The sequence below is a fragment of the Sinohyriopsis cumingii genome, chromosome 9 (genome assembly GCF_028554795.1).
Source record: "Sinohyriopsis cumingii isolate HCF-2022 chromosome 9, ASM2855479v2, whole genome shotgun sequence".
Classification (NCBI taxonomy): Eukaryota; Metazoa; Mollusca; class Bivalvia; order Unionida; family Unionidae; genus Sinohyriopsis; species Sinohyriopsis cumingii.
In genome coordinates, this window is record NC_142969.1 from 108,638,878 (window position 1) to 108,656,103 (window position 17,226).

General features: G+C 35.6%; 1 protein-coding gene across 2 annotated transcripts in view; it reads left to right on the forward strand.

Moving 5' to 3' along the window:
• Positions 1-9,923, forward strand: part of LOC149792448 (uncharacterized) — a 124,534-nt gene extending 114,611 nt beyond the window's left edge. For both annotated transcript variants that reach the window (XM_089971028.1, XM_089971029.1), the window contains 2 exons: positions 1,646-1,765; positions 8,706-9,923. In XM_089971028.1, the coding sequence (XP_089827154.1) occupies positions 1,646-1,765; positions 8,706-8,801 (216 nt within the window). In that variant the 3' untranslated portion in view covers positions 8,802-9,923. The remainder of the gene's footprint in view (positions 1-1,645; positions 1,766-8,705) is intronic.
• The last annotated feature ends 7,303 nt before the right edge of the window (positions 9,924-17,226 follow it).

Sequence of the window (17,226 nt, forward strand, 5' to 3'; positions counted from 1 at the left end):
AGTAGTTTGAAAAAAAGTGTTCTCCTGATACATATTACATCAAATCAGAAGTGAAGTTTTATTTTTAGTTGGATTGTTTTACAGCACATGACTGTTAAATCGTTAATACACCCTAAAACTAAATGCTATCTCAGTCAAGTTGTGCATTGCTTGGGTGGCATCACATGCTTTTGGTGATGATTGCATCACCAGCACGTCACCCGATTGATAGTGTATTCGCTGTCTTGTACACTGTGTGCTGAAAACTTGGTATTACTTTATGCCCATTTACTCTCATCCGAAATTGCACGCAAACCCTGTTATTCATGGCTCAAAAATTGCAATGTATGCAAGCCGTGGTGTTATCTTTTTTAGTCTCAGTGCAATCTTATGTACAGTATATATAAAAATGGTGTTTGTCTTTTAAGTCTCTATGCAGTCTTATGTACAGTGTATGTGAGCAGTGGTGTTTGTCTTTTTAGTCTCTTTAGTGAGTGTAAACTGGTGTTTGTCCTTTTTAGTCTGTATAAAGTCCTATGTGCAGTGTAGGCAAGCAGTGGTGTTCAGGTATTTTTAGTCGGTGTTCTGGTACTGCAAGATTTAGATTTTTGTTTATTGTTTATTCTCTGTTGCAGATAGCAAGACGTGAGCATCACTTACAGGTTGTAACAGCAGGGGAATCATCAATGTGTGCATTTAGCTCAGTTTCTCAAACACATTACAAAAAACATGTCATTTAGTAGAGACACGCACTAATGGTTACTGCTACAAAGTTATTACAAAAAGGCTGTTCACTTCTGCTGCAGCTATCAGCAGGTCAAGAAAAATGCTTACCCAGAATAACGATTTATATAAGAACACCCAAAACATTCTTAATTTTTAACTTTATATTGTAATAAATAAATGACATAAAACTTTATATTGTAATAAATGACATAAAACTTTATATTGTAATAAACAAATGACAGAAAACTTTATATTGTAATAAATGACAGAAAACTTTATATTGTAATAAATAAATGACATAAAAGTTTACTTCTCTAAATGTCTCCAGCAGATTTATTTACATGCATGTCCCAGGGTTCCATATATGGGATTTTTCACACTCTTTTCACTAGGCAAGGTAATTATTTATTGGTGCTCCAGTCAACCCAGCTGTAATTAGTGTCTTGACTTGGAGTTGAACTGTAATGGAATATCACTTGTATTAGAGACTTGCTTTATGACATAGAAAAGCTTTATATCATGTATCACAAGGAAGCGTCCAAATTTGCCACCTGAGTATGGACAGAGTTTATTGTTGTTGTTGTTGTTCTAGGATTTAATGCCATTTTTCAGCACAAGATAGGCTATACATGACGGCCAGTATTAATGGTGGAGGAAGAACCCGGGAAAACCCCGGAAAGAACCACTGACCCACGAGAAGCTACCGGCAAGCTTTCTCACATATCCACATTGGCCGAGCCCGAGGCTCGAACACAAGCAGACAGAGGTGAGATGGCAGTGGTCCGTGATGGAGAACGCTTTAGACCACTCGGCCACCCCGACAAACTTTATATTATGTATCACAAGCAAGCATCCAAATTTGCTACCCGAGTATGGACAAACTTTATATTATGTATCACAAGCAAGTGCAACACAACTTTAATAATAAACTGTTTTCCAGAGTCCATATTTACCACCTGAAGATACAGAGAATGATGAAGACATTTGTGTGATCTGCCATGATGGTCTCAGCGTGGAAGAAACCAAGACACTGGACTGTGGACATATATTTCATTTTCAGGTTAGTCGTCTGATTTTCAGATAAGTAGATGCACAATTTCGACATAATACTCATTTTAATCACCAGATCAAGCAGTCCTGATATAGACATTTTACTCCATTTTAATCACCAGTTCAGGCAGTCCTGGTATTGACATTACACTCATTTTAATCACCAGATCAAGCAGTCCTGATATAGACATTTTACTCCATTTTAATCACCAGTTCAGGCAGTCCTGGTATTGACATTACACTCATTTTAATTGCCAGTTCAAGCAGTCCTGATATCAAGGTTATACTCTAAGCAGTCCTGGTATTGACATTACACTCATTTTAATTGCCAGTTCAAGCAGTCCTGGTATTGACATTACACTCATTTTAACACCAGTTCAAGCAGTCCTGGTATTGACATTACACTCATTTTAACACCAGTTCAAGCAGTCCTGGTATTGACATTACACTCATTTTAACACCAGTTCAGGCAGTCCTGGTATTGACATTACACTCATTTTAACACCAGTTCAGGCAGTCCTGGTATTGACATTACACTCATTTTAACACCAGTTCAAGCAGTCCTGGTATTGACATTGCACTCATTTTAGCACCAGTTCAAGCAGTCCTGGTATTGACATTACACTCATTTTAATCGCCAGTTCAAGCAGTCTTGGTATTGACGTTACATTCATTTTAATCGCCAGTTCAAGCAGTCCTGGTATTGACATTACACTCATTTTAATCGCCAGTTCAAGCAGTCCTGGTATTGACATTACACTTATTTTAACACCAGTTCAAGCAGTCCTGGTATTGACATTACACTCATTTTAACACCAGTTCAAGCAGTCCTGGTATTGACATTACACTCATTTTAATCCCCAGTTCAAGCAGTCCTGATATTGACATTTTGCCAGTTCAAGCAGTCCTGGTATTGATATTACACTCATTTTAATCACCAGTTCAAGCAGTCCTGGTATTGACATTACACTCATTTTAATCGCCAGTTCAAGCAGTCCTGGTATTGACATTACACTCATTTTAATTGCCAGTTCAAGCAGTCCTGGTATTGACATTACACTCATTTTAATCACCAGTTCAAGCAGTCCTGGTATTGACATTACACTCATTTTAATCACCAGTTCAAGCAGTCCTGGTATTGACATTACACTCATTTTAATCGCCAATTCAAGCAGTCCTGGTATTGACATTACACTCATTTTAATCGCCAGTTCAAGCAGTCCTGGTATTGACATTACACTCATTTTAATTGCCAGTTCAAGCAGTCCTTTACATCCTCATTATACCTGACTCCCTAGATAAACTCACAACTCGCTTATAATGTTGGGTCATGTGTGGATCCCACGTTTTAAAACTAGAAAATACCCCAAAATTGACCACAATTTGTTGAATGTGAAGCAAATCGAGTTCAAAATCTGTAATGAAGCCTTGAGACATCAGTTGTATAGTCGTTAAATTTTCTTTCCAAACAACCGTCTCAGTATATTGTATATAAGACTATTCAAACAAAATTTTGATCAATTAAAATGTCACTATTGCTTATTGGTAGCAACGCTTATAAGCAGATACCAGATAAACGAGTTTTTTCAAGTGAAATATATGGTTTAGCTTTATCTTTCAGGGTAATCATCATAAATGCTTTCTTGTATTAAATTGTGAAAAATGTTGGTCTACCATCACAGCTATGTCTGTGAATATTTTTTGTGAGAACCTAATTAAGTGCCCTCCATTTTTTGATCTTTTGATAGTGGAAGTATTTCTTGTATTGTTACACTCAATTAAAAGCAGACCTGCTTTTTATTATCACGTTAATTACATTTTTTGTATCAAATCAAATAAAGTGGGTGGTATAAATAAAAGTAAAAAGTCATGCAAATCCTACATTGTATTAAAGCTTGTGATTAGTTTGGTGTCCGGTCAGCTCTTTTCAAATGGCAAGTTCAGTCTTGTATAAACAGTATTATGTAAGTAAAACAATTAAACAACGTTAAATTAGCCTACTCATTGGCAAATGTGATCAAAGCTATCCAGACAAGGATGTGAAATGAGTACTTGGTGAATTAAAAGCTGTTTATTATCAAGGATGCAAGATAGTACTTGGTGAAGTAAAAAATGTGATCAAAGCTGTCCAGACTAGGATGCGAAATGAGTACTTGGTGAAGTAAAAAATGTGATCAAAGCTATCCAGACAAGCATGCGAAATGAGTACTTAGTGAAGTAAAAGCTGTTTATTATCAAGCATGCAAACTGAGTACTTGGTGAAGTAAAAGCTGTTTATTATCAAGCTTATGAATGAGTACTTGGTGAAGTAAAAACTATTTTATTATCAAGGATGCAAAATGAGTACTTGGTGAAGTAGAAGCTGTTTATTATCAAGCATGCAAAATGAGTACTTGGTGAAGTAAAAGCTGTTTATTATCAAGGATGCGAAATGAGTACTTGGTGAAGTAAAAGCTGTTTATTATCAAGGATGCGAAATGAGTACTTGAAATAAAAGCTGTTTATTATCAAGGATGTGAAATGAGTACTTGGTGAAGTAAAAGCTGTTTATTATCAAGGATGCGAAATGAGTACTTGGTGCAGTAAAAGCTGTTTATTATCAAGGATGCGAAATGAGAACTTGGTGAAGTAAAATCTGTTTATTATCAAGGATGCGAGATAGTACTTGGTGAAGTAAAAAATGTGATCAAAGCTATCCAGACTAGGATGCGAAATGAGTACTTGCTGAAGTAAAAATGTGATCAAAGCTATCCAGACAAGCATGCAAAATGAGTGCTTGGTGAAGTAAAAAATGTGATCAAAGCTATCCAGACAAGCATGCAAAATGAGTACTTGGTGAAGTAAAAGCTGTTTATTATCAAGCATGCAAATTGAGTACTTGGTGAAGTAAAAGCTGTTTATTATCAAGCATACAAAATGAGTACTTGGTGAAGTAAAAACTGTTTTATTATCAAGGATGCAAAATGAGTACTTGGTGAAGTAAAAGCTGTTTATTATCAAGGATGCAAAATGAGTACTTGAAGTAAAAGCTGTTTATTATCAAGGATGCGAAATGAGTACTTGGTGAAGTAAAAGCTGTTTATTATCAAGGATGCGAAATGAGTACTTGGTGAAGTAAAAGCTGTTTATTATCAAGGATGCGAAATGAGTACTTGGTGAAGTAAAAGCTGTTAATTATCAAGGATGCAAAATGAGTACTTGGTGAAGTAAAATCTGTTTATTATCAAGGACGTGAAATGAGTACTTGGTGAAGTAAAAGCTGTTTATTATCAAGGATGCGAAATGAGTACTTGGTGAAGTAAAAGCTGTTAATTATCAAGGATGCAAAATGAGTACTTGGGGAAGTAAAAGCTGTTTATTATCAAGGATGCGAAATGAGTACTTGGTGAAGTAAAAGCTGTTTATTATCAAGGATGCGAAATGAGTACTTGGTGAAGTAAAAGCTGTTTATTATCAAAGATGCAAAATGAGTACTTGGTGAAGTAAAAACTGTTTATTATCAAGGATCCGAAATGAGTACTTGGTGAAGTAAAAGATGTTTATTATTAGAGATTTCCTCAATGGTGAGAAGAAATTTATATATTTTTTGCAATTAACTCAAGGTATTAATATTTTACTAACAGAACAATGAAAAAGCAAATTGATTTTAACGTTGATGGTTTTCACAAAATAATGGTCTCTAGTGTTGAAAAAAACAACCTTGTTTTGTTGTGATTCAACAGCAACAGAAAGAATTGATGTAATAATGCACAGTGATTTTGCATGCACATGTTTGTTGTTGAAACCTTTTGGTGTCAGCATTATACTTGGGTTTTAATCACCATTTGAAGCAGTCCTTGGTGTCAGCATTATACTTGAGTTTTAATCGCCATTTCAAGCAGTCCTTGGTGTCAGCATTATACTTGGGTTTTAATCATCACTTCAAGCTGTCCTCGGTGTCAGCGTTATACTTGGGTTTTAGTCACCACTTCAAGCAGTCCTTGGTTCAGCATTATACTTGGATTTTAATCACCACTTCAAGCAGTCCTTGGTGTCAGCATTATACTTGGGTTTAGTCGCCACTTCAAGCAGTCCTCAGTTCAGCATTATACATGGATTTTAGTCAGCACTTCAGGCAGTCCTTGGTGTCAGCATTATACTTGGGTTTTAATCACCACTTCAGGCAGTCCTCGGTGTCAGCATTATACTTGGGTTTTAGTCAGCACTTCAGGCAGTCCTTGGTGTCAGCATTATACTTGGATTTTAATCACCACTTCAAGCAGTCCTCTGTGTCAGCATTATACTTGGATTTTAATCACCACTTCAGGCAGTCCTTGGTGTCAGTATTATACTTGAGTTTTAATCGCCATTTCAAGCAGTCCTTGGTGTCAGCATTATACTTGTGTTTAATCACCACTTCAGGCAGTCCTCAGTGTCAGCAATTTACTTGGATTTTAATCACCACTTCATGCAGTCCTTGGTGTCAGCTTTATACATGGGTTTTAATCACCAGTTCAGGCAGTCCTCGATGTCAGCATTATACTTGGGTTTTAATAACCACTTAGGCAGTCCTTGGTGTCAGCATTATACATGGATTTTAGTCAGCACAACAGGCAGTCCTTGGTGTCAGCATTATACTTGGGTTTTAATCACCACTTCAGGCAGTTCTCGGCATCAGCATTATAGTTTCATTCTAATTGCAGGTTTATGGTTTAACCACAATTATGATGTTTAAGGCAACAAAAATCATCTGTATTATGAAGAAATATACCGTCTGTCAATTGCAACACTGCTTTACACATGCAAAGCCAGTTACATGTGAACCTATCCAAAGCAAAAGCATTTTATATGATGCTTTTCATAAAAAAAATTTGGGAAAAATGTTCAACCAGATGTCTTCTCTGTATTGCATATTTATAATTGGAGTATTTTCACCCAATTTATTTTATTGATTGGAAACCTAAGAATTATTATTTTTCCAAAATAAAAGATGAAATGAGGTTAGCAGTATTTAGCATTATGAAAGATTCATTGGGCAAATCGCAAAATTTAACTTGAAGAGATCTTGGCCATAACCTTGAAAAGTGATCAAGAGGTTCCAGCACACACCTACTGTTGAGAAGAGTTGAGGCTGAAGTGCATATACCAACTGAGAAGATCAAAAGGTTGAAGCACATACACCTATTGAAGTGGTCAAGAGGTTGAAGTACATACCCCTATAGACAAGTGGTCAAGATGTTGAAGTACATACCCCTATAGATAAGTGGTCAAGATGTTGAAGTACATACCCCTATAGATAAGTGGTCAAGAGGTTGAAGTACATACCCCTATAGACAAGTGGTCAAGAGGTTGAAGTACATACCCCTATAGATAAGTGGTCAAGAGGTTGAAGTACATACCCCTATAGACAAGTGGTCAAGATGTTGAAGTACATACCCCTATAGACAAGTGGTCAAGATGTTGAAGTACATACCCCTATAGACAAGTGGTCAAGATGTTGAAGTACATACCCCTATAGACAAGTGGTCAAGATGTTGAAGTACATACCCCTATAGACAAGTGGTCAAGATGTTGAAGTACATACCCCTATAGACAAGTGGTCAAGATGTTGAAGTACATACCCCTATAGACAAGTGGTCAAGATGTTGAAGTACATACCCCTATAGATAAGTGGTCAAGATGTTGAAGTACATACCCCTATAGACAAGTGGTCAAGATGTTGAAGTACATACCCCTATAGACAAGTGGTCAAGATGTTGAAGTACATACCCCTATAGACAAGTGGTCAAGATGTTGAAGTACATACCCCTATAGATAAGTCGTCAAGATGTTGAAGTACATACCCCTATAGATAAGTGGTCAAGACGTTGAAGTACATACCCCTATAGATAAGTGGTCAAGATGTTGAAGTACATACCCCTATAGATAAGTCGTCAAGATGTTGAAGTACATACCCCTATAGATAAGTCGTCAAGATGTTGAAGTACATACCCCTATAGACAAGTGGTCAAGAGAATTTAGTACATACACCATAATGAGAAGTGATCAAGAGGTTGAATCACATCCCCTATAGAAAAGTAGTCAAGAGGTTGAAGCACTTATCCCCAATAGATAAGTAGTCAAGAGGTTGAAGTACATACCCCTATAGATAAGTGGTCATGAGGCTGAAGTACATATCTCCTACTGAGATGTGATCAAGAGGTTTAAGCATGTTACCTACTGAGAAGTTATAAGGAGGTTGAAGGACATACATGTATTTTGAGAAGTGATCAAGAGGTTGAAAGAGGCACCTGTTATTTTAATGCTTTTAGTGTCTTAACATTATGAGTATTATATCCTTTTAAAACAAATCAGCTTTTTCTAAGTGATACATTTTAGAGTGCCATGGGATGACACTAATAAATAATGATTTTGGTTAATTTAATAACTATTTGACAAAATCTACTGTAACCCACACCTGTATCTGTTTGACAAAATCCAGTGTAACCCACACCTGTTTGACAGAATCTGTGTCTATTTGACAAAATCCAGTGTCACCCATATGTTTGACAGAATCTGTGTCTGTTTGACAAAATGCAGTGTAACCCACACCTGTTTGACAGAATCTTGTCTGTTTGACAAAACCCAGTGTCACCCATATCTGTTTGACAGAATCTGTGTCTGTTTGACAAAATGCAGTGTATCCCACACCTGTTTGACAGAATTTGTGTCTTTTTGACAAAATCCAGTATCACCCACATCTGTTTGACTGAATTTGTGTCTATTTGAAAAAAATGGTTGCTGCATTTCATTATTAATTAATGAACATAGCAAAACAGAATGTTGTATGATGCGTTCCAAACTCAGCATTCTCATCCCACCAAATATATTACTATTCTTACAGTGACATATTGGTGTCACATATTTTTTACATATTCAGTAGGAACAGGTGACAAAACAAACCCCTACAGATACATCTTTTTGTGTTACAGTGCATCAAACAGTGGGTTTTGGGCAGAGAGAGAACTTGTCCAAACTGCCGAAGCCTGGCTTTATTTCCTGAAGAGTTTCCCCACCTGGGTAAATAATTATGTTGTGTCCCCTTGCTTGTTACATGTACATGTATGTGTTACCTGTGACATGAGACTTCTATTCCTTTGACATGAGGCATATAGATTTTGTACATATAATTGTGTCCTTACAAGGTCTTTTGTACGTACATGTATATTATTATTATTTTTGTATTCTATCACAATGGATACATATATTATTATGTTTGTATTCCATCACCATGGCTATTATTGTTTTTGTATTCCTTCATGATTGATAGGAAGGAAGATGTACAGATTGTTATTTTGACATTTCTCTTTTTTGTTGTTTTTTGTTTTTCCATATGTTGTTATCACCTCAACTGCATAATTATGGGTAATGTACAGTTTTCAAGTGTTCCTAGTGATGGTAGTAATGTACAGTTTTCAAGTGTTCCTAGTGATGGTAGTAATGTAGTTTTCAAGTTTTCTTAGTGATGGTAGTAATGTATAGTTTTCAAGTGTTCCTAGTGATGGTAGTATTTTATACTTCAAATCTTATTTGGTAATGTTATCATTCTTATGCCCCACATTTCTGTGCAAGATTTTTGATAATTTCTAAATATTGTAAACTTGGTTTCATTTCTAGTCAAATTTGTGATGCTGTCTTGTATTCCATTGCCTGTTATGCTGTCTTGTATTTCATTGCCTGTTATGCTGTCTTGTATTCCATTGCCTGTCATGTTGTCTTGTATTCCATTGCCTGTTATGTTGTTACTCTAACCTGATGCTTACTTTCCATGGTCAGTGTATGAAGCTCATTCTCAGTCTATATATAGATATTTGTGCTGCTCACAATCATTCTATATATAGATACTTGTGTAGCTCACTCTCAGTCTGTATATAGATACTTGTGCTGCTCACTATCAGTCTATATATAGATACTTGTGCTGCTCATAATCATTCTATATATAGATATTTGTGTAGCTCACTCTCTGTCTATATATAGATACTTGTGCAGCTCACTATCATTCTATATATAGATACTTGAGCAGCTGACTATCAGTCTATATATAGATACTTGTGCTGTTCAGTATCAGTCTATATATAGATATTTGTTTACCTCATTCTCAGTCTATATATAGATACTTGTGCAGCTCACTATCAGTCTATATATAGATACTTATGTTGCTCACTATCAGTCTATATATAGATACTTGTGCTGTTCACTATCAGTCTATATATAGATACTTGTGCAGCTCACTATCGGTCTATATATAGATATAGATACTTGTGCAGCTCACTATCAGTCTATATATAGATATAGATACTTGTACAGCTCACTATCAGTCTATATATAGATACTTGTGCTGCTCACTATCAGTCTATATATAGATACTTGTGCTGTTCACTATCAGTCTATATATAGATACTTGTGCAGCTCACTATCGGTCTATATATAGATATAGATACTTGTGCAGCTCACTATCAGTCTATATATAGATACTTGTGCAGCTCACTATCAGTCTATATATAGATATAGATACTTGTACAGCTCACTATCAGTCTATATATAGATACTTGTGCTGCTCACTATCAGTCTATATATGGATACTTGTGCTGCTCACACTCAGTCTATATTTAGATACTTGTGCTGCTCACTATCAGTTTATATTTAGATACTTGTGCTGCTCACTATCAATCTATATGCAAATATTTGTGCAGCTCACTATCATTGTATAATAAATCATGTCTGAATGGTCATAATAACCAGTTTAATTTCCCAATTAGCAATTTCCCGTATAAAAGTCATGTATCAATCAAACGGTGACCTGCTTTCCACAGTCAGGAGCCTGGAGTTTCCTAATAATAGTTTCTCTCTGCTTTAAGCTGTCAGTGGACGGTATCAGCTGTGACTGCTTGCTGCATGCAGGTTAAACTTTTATTTGAGGAAAAAGGCATTGTTTAGATAAAATAACAGTATGTGAATTGATGTGTAAACATTTGTTCTCTTGCTTTTGCCCCAGACATGCTGTCAGCATAACTCGAAGGTGTAAATATGTCAAATTTGAAAGTGAAGTAAAAGGAAGATGGTCAAAGCAGTTGCATGCTGGGAAAAGTAGTTGTATAGTCACTGTAGTCTTTTTTTTATTTGACAGTGTAGCGGGTTTTGTTTGAAATCAATGTTTTTTTATCTGATGTGAAAATGTTATCTGTGAGGAGAGATGCCTGTATAGCTCACTATGAATACGTGTACTAATCGTTGTGCAACTTACTGTGCATACACATGCAAGTGGAGCTAACTATGTTTAGGAATGGTTGTGTAGCTCACTTGTCAGTGTGTATACAGATGACTATAGCTCACAGTCATGTGTAGCTCACTTGTAAGTGTATATACAGATGACTGTAGCTCATAGTCATGTGTCACTCACTTGTCATTGTGTATACAGAGGACTAGCATACAATCCTATGTGTAGCTCACTGTTTATATAAATGACTAGCTCACAATCATATGTGTAGCTCACTTGTCAGTGTGTATACAGATGACTGTAGCTTACAATCGCAAGTGTAGCTCACTTGTCAGTGTGTATACAGATGACTGTAGCTCATAGTCATGTGTATCTGTGTTTATATAGATGACTAACTCACAATCGTGTAGCTCACTGTGTTTATATAGATGACTAGCTAACAATCATGTTTGTAGCTCACTGTGGTTATATAGATGACTAGCTCACAATCATATGTGTAGCTCACTTGTCAGTGTGTATACAGATGACTGTAGCTCACAATCATGTGTAGCTCACTGTCTTTATATAGATGACTAACTCTCAATCATATGTGTAGCTCACTGTTTATATAGATGACTAGCTCACAATCATATGTGTAGCTCACTTGTCAGTGTGTATACAGATGACTGTAGCTCACAATCACAAGTGTAGCTCACTTGTTAGTATGTATACAGATGACTGTAGCTCACAATCATGTGTAGCTCACTGTCTTTATATAGATGACTAACTCTCAATCATGTGTAGCTCACTGTTTATATAGATGACTAGCTCACAGTCATAGGTGTAGCTCACTGTTTATATAGATGACTAGCTCACAATCATGTGTAGCTCACTTGTCAGTGTTTATACAGATGACTGTAGCTCACAATCACAAGTGTAGCTCACTTGTCAGTGTGTATACAGATGACTGTAGCTCACAATCATGTGTATCTGTGTTTATATAGATGACTAGCTCACAATCATATGTGTAGCTCACTTGTCAGTGTGTATACAGATGACTAGCTCACAATCATATGTGTAGCTCACTTGTTAGTATGTATACAGATGACTGTAGCTCACAATCATGTGTAGCTCACTGTCTTTATATAGATGACTAACTCTCAATCATGTGTAGCTCACTGTTTATATAGATGACTAGCTCACAGTCATAGGTGTAGCTCACTGTTTATATAGATGACTAGCTCACAATCATAGGTGTAGCTCACTGTTTATATAGATGACTAGCTCACAATCATGTGTAGCTCACTTGTCAGTGTTTATACAGATGACTAGCTCACAATCATGTGTAGCTTTGTTTATATAGATGACTAGCTCACAATCATGTATAGCTCACTGTGTTTATATAGATGACTAGCTCACACTCATGTGTAGCTCACTTGTCTGTGTATACAGATGACTGTAGCTCACAATCATATGTAGTTCACTGTCTTTATATAGATGACTAACTCTCAATCATATGTGTAGCTCACTGTTTATATAGACGACTTGCTCACAATCATATGTGTAGCTCACTGTTTATATAGATGACTAGCTCACAATCATGTGTAGCTCACTTGTCAGTGTTTATACAGATGACTGTAGCTCACAATCACAAGTGTAGCTCACTTGTCAGTGTGTATACAGATGACTGTAGCTCACAATCATGTATAGCTCACTGTGTTTATATAGATGACTAGCTCACAATCATATGTGTAGCTCACTTGTCAGTGTGTATACATATGGCTGTAGCTCACAATCATGTGTAGCTCACAGTGTTTAGATAGATGACTAGCTCACAATAATGTGTAGCTCACTTGTTAGTGTGTATACAGATGACTAGCTTGCAATCTTAAGTGTAGCTCACTTGTCAGTGTGTATACAGATGACTAGCTCGCAATCATGTGTAGCTCACTTGTCAGTGTGTATACAGATGACTAGCTCACAGTCATGTGTAGCTCACTGTCTTTATATAGATGACTAACTCTCAATCATATGTGTAGCTCACTGTTTATATAGATGACTAGCTCACAATCATATGTGTAGCTCACTTGTCAGTGTGTATACAGATGACTGTAGCTCACAATCACAAGTGTAGCTCACTTGTTAGTATGTATACAGATGACTGTAGCTCACAATCATGTGTAGCTCACTGTCTTTATATAGATGACTAACTCTCAATCATGTGTAGCTCACTGTTTATATAGATGACTAGCTCACAGTCATAGGTGTAGCTCACTGTTTATATAGATGACTAGCTCACAATCATGTGTAGCTCACTTGTCAGTGTTTATACAGATGACTGTAGCTCACAATCACAAGTGTAGCTCACTTGTCAGTGTGTATACAGATGACTGTAGCTCACAATCATGTGTAGCTGTGTTTATCTAGATGACTAGCTCACAATCGTGTAGCTCACTGTGTTTATATAGATGACTAGCTCACAATCATATGTGTAGCTCACTTGTCAGTGTGTATACATATGGCTGTAGCTCACAATCATGTGTAGCTCACAGTGTTTAGATAGATGACTAGCTCACAATAATGTGTAGCTCACTTGTTAGTGTGTATACAGATGACTAGCTTGCAATCTTAAGTGTAGCTCACTTGTCAGTGTGTATACAGATGACTAGCTCGCAATCATATGTGTAGCTCACTTGTCAGTGTTGTATACAGATGACTGTAGCTCACAATCATGTGTTGCTCACTGTGTTTATATAGATGACTAGCTCAGTCATATGTGTAGCTCACCTGTTAGTGTGTATACAGATGACTGTAGCTCGCAATCATAAGTGTAGCTCACTTGTCAGTGTTTATACAGATGACTGTAGCTCGCAATCACAAGTGTAGCTCACTTGTCAGTGTGTATACAGATGACTGTAGCTCAGTCATATGTGCAACCCACTGTCTAGGCTTATATACAAAACAAAAAGATCAATTAAGAGTAGCAACATTTACAAGGGAAGCATATTTGAGAATAGGAAACTGGAATGAAAAGTAACTGAAAGCAAAAGCCACACAACCAGAAGTAGCTAAAAGCTTTAAGCAAGACCATAAAATTAGGACCTGAATGCTTGGAAATCAAACTTAGTTTTGTCAGTACAATGCTGCACGCTGTAATTGGTAGAATTGAAACAATGATTGTTTCAGTTTTGCTGCAAAAGGTGAGGAGAGGAAAACTGGTTGGGGGTGGGTGGTTAATGACTTTTTTTAATCACATATATCATGCGATGGTAATGGAAGCCATGTGCCTTTCACAGTGATTTGTCGATTAAGTTTAACGTCAAGTCCGGTGTGAGTCCTAATACTTTTGCTGAATCTTCACAAGATATAATAATTTCCTTAGATGAGAAAGTCAGATTTTTTTGTTTTCTTTCCAAATGCTATAGCATCGAGCTTGTTATTAGGCCAGTTTTGTCTTGTCCCTTTTGTGGCTGCCATTGACAGGACTTACTTTGTGTGGTTAGCAGGTACATTATGTAAATAATTGTTTTCCAGCTTGGTTTTTGGTGGAACATTATTTTGATTGTTAATTAAGTTTTGGACAGTAGCTTGATAGACAGACATGGAAGGTGAGAGCCAGAAGTTGTCTTACCTGTATTGGCAGGGTTGATGGGAGGAGTTAAATTTTTCATGCTTGTTTGGTATCATTCAGGTTACCAATTTGAGTTGGAGAACAAGTGGGCAAAATTTAGTTGAAAAAATTGGTTATTTAGAATTAAAACAATTCCTCAGTCTGATGTCATTTAAAAAACTTGTAAATTAAATCCCCATCATGACCAGGACGTTGTCCTTCTGCGCAATAAAGTGTGGTTGCTCTATTTTTAAAAAAATAAAAGGATTATCAAGCAACACAAAATATGATCGGCTGACTGTAAGGGATGTTCAATTAAACTTTTCAAGAAAATGTCAGTCAAAACAATTTTAGCAAAAGCTTAAAATTATACAGCAATAGATCAGTCAGAAGAATTCTAGCACAAGCTTAAAATTATGGAGTGAAAAATCAGTCAAAACAACTTCACCAACTTAAAATTTATTAAAATATTATGCTAATTACTCTGTTGTATTTTCAGTAACTACCTAAATAGAAAAATGTGATTTATTCCAGCTCCGTAAATTGAAAACACTGTTGTGATTTACATATAATCCATAAAAAAAAAAACTGCTGTGATTTACACCAACTCCATAAACAAAAAAACTGCTGTGATTTACACCATCTCCATAAATGAAAAACTGCTGTGATTTACACCAACTCCATAAATGAAAAACTGCTGTGATTTACACCAACTCCATAAGTGGAAAACTTGGTTTTGATTTTCATTAACTTATTAAGTGGAAAATTTTTGAGAATTATGGTAACTCCTTAAATAGAAACCTGTGTTGTGATTTATGTTAACTCCATAAGATCAAATTTTCATTTAGTTCCAAATCTCAATCATCATAAGTAGTTCGCAATGGATGGAGTTTGTATATTACAACTATAAATCACAAGAATATATGCTTTGTACCATCTGTAAACCGCATGCATGTATGCTTTGTACCATCTCTAAACCGTATGCATACATGCTTTGTACCATCTTGAAACTGTATGCATAGATGCATTGTACCATCTGTAAACCGCATGCATATATGTTTTGTACCATCTCTAAACTGTATGCATATATACTTCCATCTCTAAATTGCATGCATATATGCTTTGTACCATCTCTAAACTGCATGCATATATGCTTTGTACCATCTCTAAACTGCATGCATATATGCTTTGTACCATCTCTAAACCGCATGCATACATGCTTCTTACCATCTCTAAGCCACATGCATATACGCATTGTACCAACTCTAAACCGCATGCAATGACGCTAAAATGGCACGTATAGATCCTTTGCAGATATTTTTAGTAATTCAACACAAACTATGTAGAATGTAAAACAAGAATCTAACTATTGAAACAGTGTAAGCAAATTTCACATCACATCTTTATTTCATGTATGTAATATATTCTCTATACATTCATTGGTCATGTCTGTATTGTATGTAATATATTCTCTATACATTCATTGGTCATGTCTGTATTGTATGTAATATATTCTCTATACATTCATTGGTCATGTCTGTATTGTAATATATTCTCTATACATTCATTGGTCATGTCTGTATTGTATGTAATATATTCTCTATACATTCATTGGTCATGTCTGTATTGTATGTAATATATTCTCTATACATTCATTGGTCATGTCTGTATTGAAATATATTCTCTATACATTCATTGGTCATATCTGTATTGTAATATATTCTCTATACATTCATTGGTCATGTCTGTATTGTATGTAATATATTCTCTATACATTCATTGGTCATGTCTGTATTGTAATATATTCTCTATACATTCATTGGTCATGTCTGTATTGTAATATATTCTCTATACATTCATTGGTCATGTCTGTATTGTATGTAATATATTCTCTATACATTTAGTGGTCATGTCTGTATTTCACCAACATACACAACTTTTATAGACCTATCTGCCAATTTATTACAAGGGAAAACTGTAAATTTTTTGTTATTGTAATGTATGTGCTCACAGTTGTGTTCACAATTGCACTGCTAAATTCATTTGATATTACTGTAGTATGTCAATTTGATAAACCACAAGATGGACATTTTCTTTTTCATCAGATGGTTATTCATACTGTCTTTGCTGTTTTCACATTTTGAAAAATATATAAAATCAAAATAATTGTTTATTATGGGTTTAATTAAATAAAAATTGGTGCATATCATTGCTTCTTTGTTTTAATTGTACCCTTGTTTTATTCTAGTTGTGATAAACAACACCAAATGGAGAAATGATCTATATATTTTTCCATCTTTCTGCCTATCTTGGAACAACACCAAATGGAAAAATGATCTATATATTTTGTCCATCTTTCTGCCTATCTTGGAACAACACCAAATGGAGAAATGATCTATATATTTTTTCCATCTTTCTGCCCATCAACATATAGTGTCAGATTTCAAAATTACTAAATTTTCATTTGCATAATTTGTCAAAAATTTCATGACATGTCAACTAAACATGGTTTGACGATGCTTGCAAAGATATAATCAGGGATTGATTAAAGGTTCTTAAGACTATAAGTACCAAGGAACAGCTGAAAATGTTAATAACAGGGTTCCCATTCTTCTGGGAAATCAGGAAAAAGTAAGGAGAAATGATA